General features: G+C 40.5%; 2 protein-coding genes across 7 annotated transcripts in view; one reads left to right on the forward strand and one right to left on the reverse strand.

Moving 5' to 3' along the window:
- LOC111262933 (cAMP-dependent protein kinase catalytic subunit) overlaps positions 1 to 4044 on the forward strand; it is an 11149-nt gene extending 7105 nt beyond the window's left edge. The window contains exons 1-2 of one of the 6 annotated variants that reach the window (XR_002681944.2): positions 1490 to 1657; positions 3602 to 3834. Coding sequence is in view for 3 of the 6 variants with exons in the window: in XM_022837568.2 (XP_022693303.1) it covers positions 2226 to 3063; positions 3691 to 3869 (1017 nt within the window). In the remaining 3 variants the exon portion in view is untranslated. The other 5 variants (XM_022837568.2, XM_022837577.2, XR_002681943.2 and 2 more) reach the window with 5 other exon arrangements.
- The window catches only part of LOC111262926 (large neutral amino acids transporter small subunit 2), a 26294-nt gene continuing 17966 nt past the window's right edge, over positions 3973 to 12300 (reverse strand). Inside the window, exons 2-6 of the mRNA XM_022837561.2 lie at positions 9781 to 9906; positions 9144 to 9237; positions 7368 to 7887; positions 6601 to 6778; positions 3973 to 6371 (exon numbers count right to left, since the gene is read on the reverse strand). Of these exons, the coding sequence (XP_022693296.1) occupies positions 6304 to 6371; positions 6601 to 6778; positions 7368 to 7887; positions 9144 to 9237; positions 9781 to 9906 (986 nt within the window). The 3' untranslated portion in view covers positions 3973 to 6303. The remainder of the gene's footprint in view (positions 6372 to 6600; positions 6779 to 7367; positions 7888 to 9143; positions 9238 to 9780; positions 9907 to 12300) is intronic.

Raw genomic sequence — 12300 nt, forward strand, 5'->3', positions numbered from 1 at the left:
CTCTACCTGTGGTGGCAATGAGGTTTAGCTGCGCTGTAGGCTATGGGGAAAGCTTTTTACTATGGACTCGAATTTCATCCTATCATTAGTGTTCTCTCATTCGACCAAATCGATCGATAAGTCACCTATATTTTCCGCAGACTTGAGCCCGCAAACGTACCGAATGCTGGTATCAATTAGCTCTAACAGCCAGTAAGACATAGGTTCCACTCTCTCACTAAAATTGAAGAATAGAAAAAATTACTATTATTGGCTTGGCCGTTTACAAACATGCGCGAAAACGGCTAACAAACTGCTCCATTCACATTGTGCGATAAACAGCAGGTAGGTAGAGAAGTAACGAGTGATTTCTTAAAATGCGGCGTTTTACATAAATTTTAACAATAAATATAACGTGGCTAAATTTTCCAATTTGGTATTGGTGAACTCACCAAGCCAGATCTTGAGACCCTCTTGATTGCAAAACGCGCTACTAGCAATTTCCGTTTTCCGGAATTTGGAGAAATCAGCACTCTGATGGCATTTGTCGCGGGAATATAATGGATGCAAAAACAGCTTCAACGACCTTTTCTAAGTGTGGTATGTATGACATTCGCGAGGAAACAACTGGCTTTGCGTTGTCTATTCGGTCTTTGCCTCGCCCCCTTGAGTCAATTAGGTTATGCACAGACCTTTAGAGACCGCTCTGATTTTACCAAGCGAATCAGTGTTTCATCAGCCGGCGATATGGGTTCATCTTGGACTTCTGTATATTTCCCATTAAGTTTTCTGCCTCACGAGCAACAATTCTGTCGAAACCTCTCATCATGGCTGCGTGTTGTCCTGCAGAGGGCTAAACGCTAAAACCATTTCTCGTTAACCGGCCGATAGAGGCAAGATTCATCCCTCAGGCCCAAAATGCTATTACTGAACTGAGCAAGCCACCTTTGAGCAGTTCGCACGAGCAGGAAGCTTACAGTGTACATAGCGGATCTATTCCTATTAAGCTTTTGGCCTCGACAAAACGCGAAATGTAGAAGATCAGGTCTTGGCCTCAAAACATGATTATATTCACCACACAATAAACTTACGACGGACTTCTACAAGTAAACAAATGCTGAGAAGTGACAGAAGAAGTGAACAATTGAAAAAATGTCATTACTTGTTATTACTACTGTTTCCACTTTTACGCTGTCCTCAAACCTAATTTTGGACAGCTGATCTTTAGGACTAAATGAAGAGCGTCTGCGCCCCGCTTAGAATCTCACCTATCCTTAATTTAGTAAACAAACATGTGACCATTGCACCATCACGAAACCAAGCAACCTATTATTTTTACTATTATATTAAACCTTTAAATATTCCATATCAGTAAATGGCACGGTCCAATTTTTCACTCGAAGATACTAACAATTAGTATAATTATTAGTATCTTCGAAACCGAAACGATGAAATGTCTTAAAAAAAAGAAATTTAATTAAGCTTCTGCTTGAGTCGTCAATATCAGGCGCAGTCAGTTGACAGTCACAATGAGCACAAGCCACTTGAATATAAATTAACGGACGACCTCTTCTAAAATGACAAACACGGATTTGAAATATGCAGTAACATTCTTTACCTGATCACACAGGTCGTGTAATGTACTTACGTTGATATGTGCGACAAATTGACACAGACGGTTAGTTGTACATAAAAAAAACATCATCTCCATGAATAATTCGGGCTTGTGGAAACGACCTATGCAAGGACTGTGGCTTCCAAAGGCATGATGCGGATCAAAACCTGTTTATAAGTGACATTTCCTTACTGTATCTTTGCCAAATTAATAGTCTTTCGCAAAAAAACGAGCGAGTAGCCAGGACAGATGGTTTTGCAAGAAACCACCTTGGATAGTGGATAGGTTGAGATGAGTGAAGACATGCGCGTACAGATAACGTTCATAAGCGGTGGATTCAAGTTCTGCACAAATGATTCAGGATGATTGAGAAACACGCTGAGTAGCGTAGTTGTTGAAGTGGACGTATTCATTTTTATTGTCTATTTAAAAACATGCTAAAGAAGAGCATGTCCTACTTTAAATAGGATTCGTCTACTTAGTAGACATTCTTATGTTTCCATAACAATTAATCCCTACATTAACAATGAGAAGACCAATATACTCTAGCAAAGCTCTATCTGTACTCCATAACGAAGTGATGTATTCTCTTCGATAGCGAGTTCGTGCGTCGCTTTCCGTTAAACAGACGATGGTAAGTCTGCTTGAAGCAGTGCGACTCGATTTCCTTTCACGTTGGGAGCGCCCTTCTCTCTCTCAAGCTTCCCTTACTGCTGGTCACTTCGATATTCTTCGCTGCCTAGGGAAAGGAAGCTATGGTAGAGTTTATTTCGCCAGACATAAGAGTTCCGGTACTGAAGTTGCCCTGAAGGTTCAGAACAAACGAAACGTCATCAAAAAAGACAGTGTAGCAAACGTCCTTTCGGAAAAACACATTCAGGCATGTATGATCCGATTCGATTTCGTAGTGCACCTACTATATCATTTTAAGGACTCATCCAATCTCTACCTGGCGCTGGAATTCCTTCATGGAGGTGACTTTTTTCATCTTTTGAAGACGCGCGATCGACTTGATGAGGATGAATCACGATTCTACGCCTCCAACGTAATTCTCGCAATCGAGTTTCTACACAGCGTAGACATTTTATACCGAGATTTGAAACCTGAAAATATTTTAATCGATTCTACGGGCTATCTGAAAGTGTCGGACTTCGGATTTGCAAAAAAATGTTCCGGCAAGACCTACAGTTTGTGTGGTACACCAGAGTATCTGGCTCCAGAGATTGTCTCTATGCGCCCGTACGGTAAATCAGTAGATGTGTGGGCGTACGGAATTCTTATATTTGAGATGCTTTGCGGCAAAACGCCATTTGCAGCTAACGAATATCGAGACATCTGTAACAAAATCTGTAAGGAAAAAGTTGACTTCGGCGAAGTAAAAGTGACTGACCTCTGCAAAGATTTAGTTGTCAAGCTGCTTGCAAAAAAACCTAGCAAGCGGCTAGGCGTGTCAGGTCGCGGAACGCCAGGTACGTACTCACGTACATCAACCCACGAATACCAGACCACACATCTCGCGCGCCATGTCACCTTTCTCAGACCTTGTACAGCTGATTTATGAAGCAGTACTATCGACATGTGGTTACCACGCGTAGTTAGGAATACTTTAAGCTTTCCCTCATAACATACCTCAATCAATTTGTTGGCTCCTTTCGTTTTCTTGCTAGATACAAATAAAATAGACGAATTAAGTGAAGTAGCCCGTTCCATGCGTTTATAATGTGTTGCATTAAGCATATTCTTTGGCAAATGAAGTCGCCGCAGTTGTTTCGTACTCGAGCCTCAGCCTCAGAGAGTGCTCCTCAAACATTCTTGGTCACTTTTTTGGGTAAAATGAATTAAATTTGGTGGACCTACAAATTAGCAATGTCGCTGCCCAGTGCTCAACGAACATCTTTGTTAGTGATTAGTGGGTTCGAATTAATTGAGTATAGAGCTCGATAGCCCGATTCCATCGAAAAAGGTAGTCTGATTCATTCGTTTTATTCAATCCTTCTGCTACCATAGTACGACGCAACATCGCATCGTAATGTCGCTTCACATGTGGTACCAACACATCGGTCATAATGCTGCTGCTGCTTTGTCGCATATATCAGGAATTCGTGAACACGGCTGGTTCCTCGCGGTGGCCTGGGAGGCTCTCCTGCAGCGGAAAGTATCACCTCCACGGAGTTTTCCCGTCGTCGAGGAAATCCAGAAGGAGCAGACGTTCAATTTACCTGGCGCCGGTGACGACGGCGAGGATTTATACGCAGCGGAATTCGCCGATTTTTAGTTCGCTTAGTACCAGCTTTACCCATTCGCTGATTATATCGCTGATGAACTACCATTTATTGGGGTCAAGTGTATATTGTTATAATGAAAAAAAACCAAATGTGTTACACATGTAGGTGTGGTAATATTTTTCAAAATAACATGATTTATTATTAATAAAGCCATTAAACATTAAACACATTTATTTATTCGATCGAAGAACCTAGGTCAGTAATTATTAAGAGCAGCAGTCAGCAGGATGAATAGAAAACTGCTATTCGATATTTAATAGTAAAGATAACTCTAAAACCAATAGTAGTTAGTATACTATTACGTACGTTCGATACAGATGTACTAGCATCATAAATAAGCACTCAGCACACGTCCGCGGATAATAATACTAATAAGAAACATTGGAAACAATTTTCCGCTGGTCACCATTTAAGAATGAATACCACTTCTTCATCTCAGTTGTACATTGTTTTGTTTGCGTCACAAATTGTTGTCATTGTTGTTAAATAGAGCAGTCAAGGAACCGCTGGCGTATGATCAATGTTTCATGACGGCGTTTTGCAGAAACCTACCGAGGCTAAGGACACGGATAGTATTATCAAATGACAGTTGCTCGACATCTATGTGAGGATATTTATTCCAGAACTTTGAAAGCTTAACACTTATTTTTTTTTCATTTTGACCGATCTGCGGCTTCGTTTCCAACGACGAAACAATAGTAGGTGCTGCCTCGTTACGAACTAATAATATCCGTAATAGCTGATTTTATCTCACACAGTACGGGTACACCACATACGAATGCTTCCTTCCACCTCGCGCTTTTTCTCTACAACGGTAACTCTTGCTTATCTTTTAGTGCTTTTTCTATCAGCCTGTCTGTCAGTCAGTCAGTCAGTCAGTCAGTCAGTCGTCATTCCCTAATATAATATTATTAAATTATAAATATAATTTTTCATTTAATAAGCATTTTAGAGTCAGGTTCACTTCATGAATATTCTTTCGGTCTTTGTTCTGGCTATTTTCTCAGATCCTATATACAGAAGGTAGTAATAGCATCGTTGAAGAAAAGGGAGCACATGGTTTTGGTAAATATCGCTCTACTCTGTTATATATGGCAAAATAAAGCGATACTTACGTACATTTATGTTGTTGCGACCAGTTAGGGAGGCCGTTGCACCACTTGGCAAAACTTAATAATATTTTCAACGTAAGATTTCATTGAAACTCTGAACACGTGGGTAAATAATTTAATATCCAATAATTTGTTAAATAACGATACTACAGTAAAATAGGTTCATGCGTATTTTTCCTATAAATATCATCGGGTCGTTTTTTTGGTTTTTTAGCTATTAGTAGTTTGTGCCTTCTGTGACGACTCGAACAGTTTACGTAGAGCCGTAGATTTCTCTCTCTTCCTTTGATTACTCGTTGTTTAAAAGGTAGTAAAAGCTTCGTCAAGATCATCGGCTTCTCTCTATTTTTCGTGTTTACTTCGCGCATAAATTGGTTAGTTTATGGTGATAACAGAGACAAACACTGCTATGATGCATTCAAAATAAGCCATTTGCTGCCTATATGAACACGTAACGCGAGTATACTCTCATCATTTACTTAACCACTGGAACACTTTGGAAAATGCATGATCTTTTATTTGTCCTTCGTTTTGGCCTATCGATTAACTTTTCATATAAAGACACAGGTGATATATGTGGAATACATACACACATAAGTCGTATACTGTCATAGAGGTCATGTGTTTCGTTCGTTGAAGCGTCCTCTGTCGTTGGGCGTCTTGTAGAGAGTTCCGCTTCTTACTTCCAAATTGTGCACGTCATAGACACACAGTAATTATAGTAACTAGTTTTCTGCTGCCTTTAAGAGCGATATGGCTGTGTAACGACTTGTAGTCTACTTTCTCAGCCACTTTTTGGTCGTTTCCCTCTTCGACAACGACCGAGAATAGAGGAAATCCAATTATGGCGTAATAGCCTTCAATCCAAAATTACCTTCTCCCACACGCCCACGAAAGTTCAAGGCGCAGCCGTCTCAGAACCAAACTCCCTAAGTTTCATTATACTAGAAACGCTCTTGAGTAATTTCAGTGCGACCTTTTTCTCTTATAGAAAAATCTCACAGATTAACAAATACAATCATCAATTTAAGCTTAAACTTTGTTCTAACAATCTACCACCTAAAAAAGTATTCCACACAATCTTCGTAGTAGCGGCTGAGTAGAGCGGCTAAAGATCGAAATGGGCCACACTTCACTTCCTAAGCTAAGAAAACCGCTGCTAAAAATTTTTTTGCTCCGATTCGTCGGTCGTTCTTTTGACTATAGCCTATCAGAGCTTGGTGAACGCTAACAGGTTGATAATGGCGAAATGTCGGATTCGAGCATCGTTCGAGAGAAGAAGGGTTATCTTCATATTTAATGTGAAAGACGCTTAGACGTTGCGAGCCTTCTCCGTTTCAACAACCATCATAATCTTTTGTAAAGTGACAGTCATGTTATCTGCAAGGCAAATTATAAAGGGAATTTCTCTATATTAAATATTGGAATCATAATTGCCTAGTTGTTTGTTTGTTGTATTTTTGGTTATATATATTCATACTGTATTAGACCCATTAAGGGTCGCATAGCACGTTACGTGTCAAATATGGCTCCGAACAGGGCCGATCAGCACCGCAGGAATCTCGTACACGTCTACTAAAAAAAAGTAAGTAAAAAAAACTGTACTTACAGAAGAACTTCTGAATGAACTTTGGTTTACTCTTCCAAGCACAGAATACGTAATAGACGGGCGCCCCAGTAGCAATGATCAGACATCCGACTCCAGTTTCGGTCGGTTTCGCAATCATAGGGACAATAGTGATGAAAGCCGTCGCCGCCAGATAGATGACCGGGAATATCATGTGTACCTATTATTAAATCATAGAAAATATAGAAACATCAACTAATTTGGGGGTTGACCGGTTGGACTAATCTATTTCTCCATTGGTAAAGCGTTCCCTCGCTCCGCTACTTTTTCTGATTTTAATTTTTTTGCTGATTCCTCAAACATGTCTTTCTGCTTACACGTGATGTTGTGCAGTAATAATGGCACCCTGTACATTGAGCGTAGTCATCGAAACGTTACGCGAGCTCAGTTTATTTAAAAAAAAAAAGACCAATGCGCTATAATCCAGTGTTTTGTGGTTGCAAATTCGGTTTTGTTGATAGCTAAGTATCTTTCTTTAAAAGCCGTTAGGATGTTATAGGAAGATGCACACAAAGGCGGAGGCACCGAAAGCACGCTGCGTACAGCACGTTCATACGGTAATCAACAATAGATAAACCGCAGAGTGCTTAAAACGACAATAATATTGGAGTTACTATTAAGCCTAATACGATATATGCATATAGCATTGCATGCAGCTCTCAATATCCGTATTTCGACAGTAAAAATAAATGGTTCCGATAAAGAATGATCATGTTCAGTGCTGTAGTAATATTTCATGCACTTGTTACCTTGACGCGCCTTTCCCATTCTGGATGCTTCCAGCGGAAATATGGCAATGTAGCAACGGCAAGCCCAATCGACAGCCAAGTAGCAAAACCCACGTAGGTGATTAATGCGCTAATGTTCTTCGAGGTGAGGTAAACCAGTGAGAGCAGGCACATGGCGAGAATAGCTGGTGTTGGCGTGAGGTGGCTCATCTGAATCATACAGAGCAGACGGGGCATTTGGTTGTTCTCGGCACCAGCAAAGAAGAGTCGTGATGACGTAAACAGAATACCGTTTACGCCGCCAAAAGTGGACAATGCTACGAAAACGGGGACGATCCACGCCATCCATCCGTAAAGTTTTTCAGCGAAATTGACCGCAACAGCCTCGGTGGCCAGCACTTCCGGAATTGAAAGGGTCGTGTGAAATGCTACAATGGCCAACGTGTAGACAACCATTACCAGGACACACGAAACGAAAATAGCACGTGGTAGGTTGCGGTGAGGATCCTTTAGTTCTTCGATGACAAAGTTCAAGTAGTTCCTGTAAGAGATATGAATGAACCAAAAGACTTCGTTTAGGGATTCTGTATGGGATTGCAACATTTTTATGATATCTAGCGTCCTGGCAGGCCAAACGGCCTAATCGACTCCACTATAAATGAAACGTGAAACATTGCTGTTGTACATGGATCGTTTTAGATTAAGAGCTAACTGACAGATTTCGAAAGGATTTGAATTATTAGTTTCCACACACTGTTAGAATGTTTATTTCCTGTAGCGCAATGAGTTATATATGTGTATCTGAGTTGAAAGCTTCACTTTGGTTATATGTTAGGCAATACGACCCAACCTCACGGCAAGTCGGATTAAAAGGTAAGCATCCAAATACCGCCGAGATATCGTTAATGTATAGGGTGTTACATAGATTCATTATAATAGTCATTTATATAGGATTCATCGTATTCTGAGTTCTTTGCTTACTTGTATCCATAGAGTACCTCTCTTCACTTTTTCCATCGTGTTATGGTAAGAAGCTCTCCAGTGGGTGTATATGTGTGTCTAAATGACTGTATGACTTGAGGAAAGTATACGTTAAACATCCGTTCTCGTCCACTTAGTCAACGACAATTCTTCACAAATATCAGCCTGTAGAAATATATGTTCAAAACTCAAGCAATCAATCTTCGTGCATCGATGATATTTCCCTTGATTTGATGATCAGAAGCTGGTTAGGGTTTACATAGAAATGTTTTTATCAAGGCTTCGTTTCTCTACACGGACCTTGCAGAAAGCAGCACCTGAATATTTTATACATTCGGACCCGTTGGCTTAGTTCGCCTTTGCATTTTTATCGCGAGTCTTAGCTACTATTGTCGACTATATACTGATCAAGCTGTCTGCAAAACAAATCTCCAAGATGACTATATCAGTACGTTGTTATTACTAGAGCTAGTCTGTGGGGGCAGTAGCAGTATTTCCAGAAACGAATCTCTTCTGATCCATGTGACATATTTTTCATAATCAACTCGCACGGTGTACAAGAAGCAACGAAGCTTTTCCATCCCCAATATGTTATCAACCCCTGTTTTCTTTTGTTGAGGAGCTTTTGATTAGAATTATGGGTAAAGCCGTGATACTCCGGATCTTAGAAATCGAGTTAGCGATAATTTGCTTGGAAACTATCGGTGGGGCGCATTCGCGATCCCTGTAAATAATTAGGTTTTGGTAATGTGTTATGATTTCACACGCCTTAAAATAGCTAATAATAAAACTATAATTAGTTCCTTGATGGCTCACCATCCGTTGTAGGCGAAAAGACCGGAGTAAAAAGATAACGCGATCTTCGTGATGTCTGTTTCTGTATTGTCCCACGTAAAGTACTCCGTTTTTCCTATATCCATGCGGCAAAAACTTATTAGTTGGTCAATCAATTTGGTGAAGAAATGTATATATTTTGAGCTAGTTATTGTCTGTGGAAAATAACAGTTTGCTCTATAAATGTGTTTCTATAGGAAAAATACTAGTTGTTCGGTTTAGAACTATTTTTTTTTGGATCTGTCAAGCCGTGAACCATTGCAGCTTGCTAGACGCCAATTTCGTGATTATCTAATTTACTACCAATTATGTTATAACCTAATCATCTACATAAACCTTTCGGCCCTGTTCTTAACAGGCGGAACCTGGGATCACAAAACAGAAATAGACTTTCTTATATCGAAATAAATTAGATAGCTAGCTATTTAGCTCTGCTCAACAGTCACCAGGCGATACAATATTACCTTCGGAATAACACTGAAATGCTAGCACTCGAGAGGCGGCATTTTTGAAATTTTTCAATGTAAAATAAATGTATGAATGAACTACAACGTTTCGTAATTCAAGATATTTTGTTAATTGATATATGCTGTGGACAAAATGCCAGAAAGCTTTATACCATTGCCGAGTTGGTAGAAGCCAGTTGTGATGATGATTGCCAGTGCTAGTAATTTTCCGTAGGTGAACACGTCCTGCACAGTTGTCGCCCATTTTACGTCCCAGCAGTTGATGAACGTCAGAAGAACTTAGCACAGTAAAATTAAGAAAAAAGCAAAGTAAATATCTGATCTCAATAATGAATAAGTTATGTTATAGTTGTGACAGATCAGACTATTAGTACGGCAGAGACTGGTATATAAAATGTGTAGTACGTTTGTGTTAAGCAATAACTTTTTGGCTGTAGCCGATAATGTCCATATACGCTACGCTTTTACTGTACACAAGGCCGCACTTGTAGGTGTATATATGAATATATAGTATAGGTTTATGCATAATAAAATATAATAATTATCACATTATATATATATCGAAGTATACGAATGTTTGTAAACGCACAGCTTATTATGGGTCACAAAAGGCAAGATATGCAAATTGATAGACAGTAGTTAATACCAGCGACAGCACTTGTTCCGTCAATGCCACCGCTACCATACGGTAGGTGAACGCAATCTTCTACTTCCATTATCTTGCTGACTCTTCTCCCTTAATAACCCTGTTATATTATACATACACCCCTCTAGTCCTCGCGGCGATTACCATGGCTGTGGCGCCTGAGCTAACCCTCAAAGAGCAGTTTAGGGTGTAAGAGTACAGAGCTATCCTGTGGAGGAACTTTGCGACCTTTCCCGTCTTCCGTTCCTTTTCCCACTGGGCGCTCACCTGCCTCGAAGCAATGTCAGTTCAGTGAGTGAGTGAGTGAGTGAGTGAGTGGGTATCTGACTTAGCTGAAGGACAATAAGGTCACCCAAGCCCAAGAGAAGGCAAAGAGCCTGGTAGATGGGGGGCTGCGTGGTTGTCGTGGGAAGTGGGCCAGGGACATGGTATGAGTTTTCGCTGGGGACCAATTAAAACCCACAAAACGGAGGCACACTTCAATGACCGTGGGGAATCTGTTTGGCAGAACAACAATGAGTGAGTGAAGAAGTGGGTACACGAATGCTGGTAAGTGAAAGAGTGACTGAAGTGGAATGGAAAGGGTGCCTGCCACCCTCCTTTCTGCCTGAGAGCAGTGGAATGGCGGAGATTCAGAGGCAAATGTAGCTGCAGCTTTGATACATCGAGCGAACTTCGCGCTTCCTATCTTTTCTCTGAAATATTATTTTCAGCTTTTTCTACTCGCAGAGGCAATAGAGCTCTCACCTCCATCTTGCAATGGAACGAATGTTTCTACCTTAAAAGACGCCGTTAAGGTGAGAAACTCATGGGCTGGTCTGAGAAGGGAATTATCTACATGCTGTATTCGTTGTAAGAAAACTAAAGTGGGAACGGCAAAGTCTTAATAAATTATGCATTTATTTTAGAAGATAAACATATATATATATATATGTATGTATGGGTATAATTTGCGACAGTTATACGCAACGATAAGCAAAGTTGGGGATTCGATAATTTTGTCAATAAATCGATACGAATCTACCGGCAAGAAACGAAAAGTCTACGGAGCGATGTTGTCCCAGGATAGTTTGCTATTTCGCTTAAAAATGATTCCAATTTAATAAAAATATGCTGAAGCGTTAGCTTTAGCATTCTGGATCATGCTACGATGCTATCGATATTCTAGAGCAAACCCTCCTCATATGGGAATACCTACAGTGTGTCATAATAAGTTCGAAATCAGTACCCGGCACAATATATTGAGTTCTCGTGTCATTCAAAATCATTATATGCATCAGTCGAAGTCTGCGACTTCACCTATAGTCGGAGCACTCACAACTACTATCCATTGATTTACTCTATTAGCGGCTGAGGTTCATACTACGTGACTGATAGTTACACATTGATACTTTATACACATTTGTAAATCGTAAAGCAAATATAATCCGAAGTACTTTGCTGATCGTTCACGGGATGTGGCGTTGACACAAACGCTACGCCTTCTTGCTACAGACAGTTATCATGCTATCGACGTTTTTGGTACCGTCAAAAAACGTTTTCATCGATAGGATGCATGAGACCTACAGGTATCATCCGTTGGATCAGTTAGTTTGCTAGACGTTACTATATTTTACCGCATCTTATCAATATCGCATGCACTACTTGCCGACCTGCGCTATTCCTTTCAAAGGCCGTCCGACTTCACAGGTAATACTTGATAATCTCAATTCAGATAGCTTACTGGCTGAATAGACGACAACAAAAGCGATGAAATAGAAGGAATTGCCACAGATGGCATGCTGATTACTAGTGGCAGCAGCAGCAGTGAACGTCGGCTTAACGGTAGTCGAACTCGCAGAAATATCTTTAGCGGCGGTGGTTGACTTGTTGCTCGCTTGACGATCTCGATTAATATTATTGTTGTTATGGGTGATGATAACGGCAGGGGACCGGCCTCTTGCCGCTGACGTCCTTCAAAACGGAGCTGATGCACTCATTCACCTCATCTCCTGCTTACTACGGACAACAGAACGATGACCCCAAT

The sequence above is a fragment of the Varroa jacobsoni genome, unplaced genomic scaffold (assembly GCF_002532875.2).
Source record: "Varroa jacobsoni isolate VJ856 unplaced genomic scaffold, vjacob_1.0 scaffold_74, whole genome shotgun sequence".
NCBI classification, from domain to species: domain Eukaryota; kingdom Metazoa; phylum Arthropoda; class Arachnida; order Mesostigmata; family Varroidae; genus Varroa; species Varroa jacobsoni.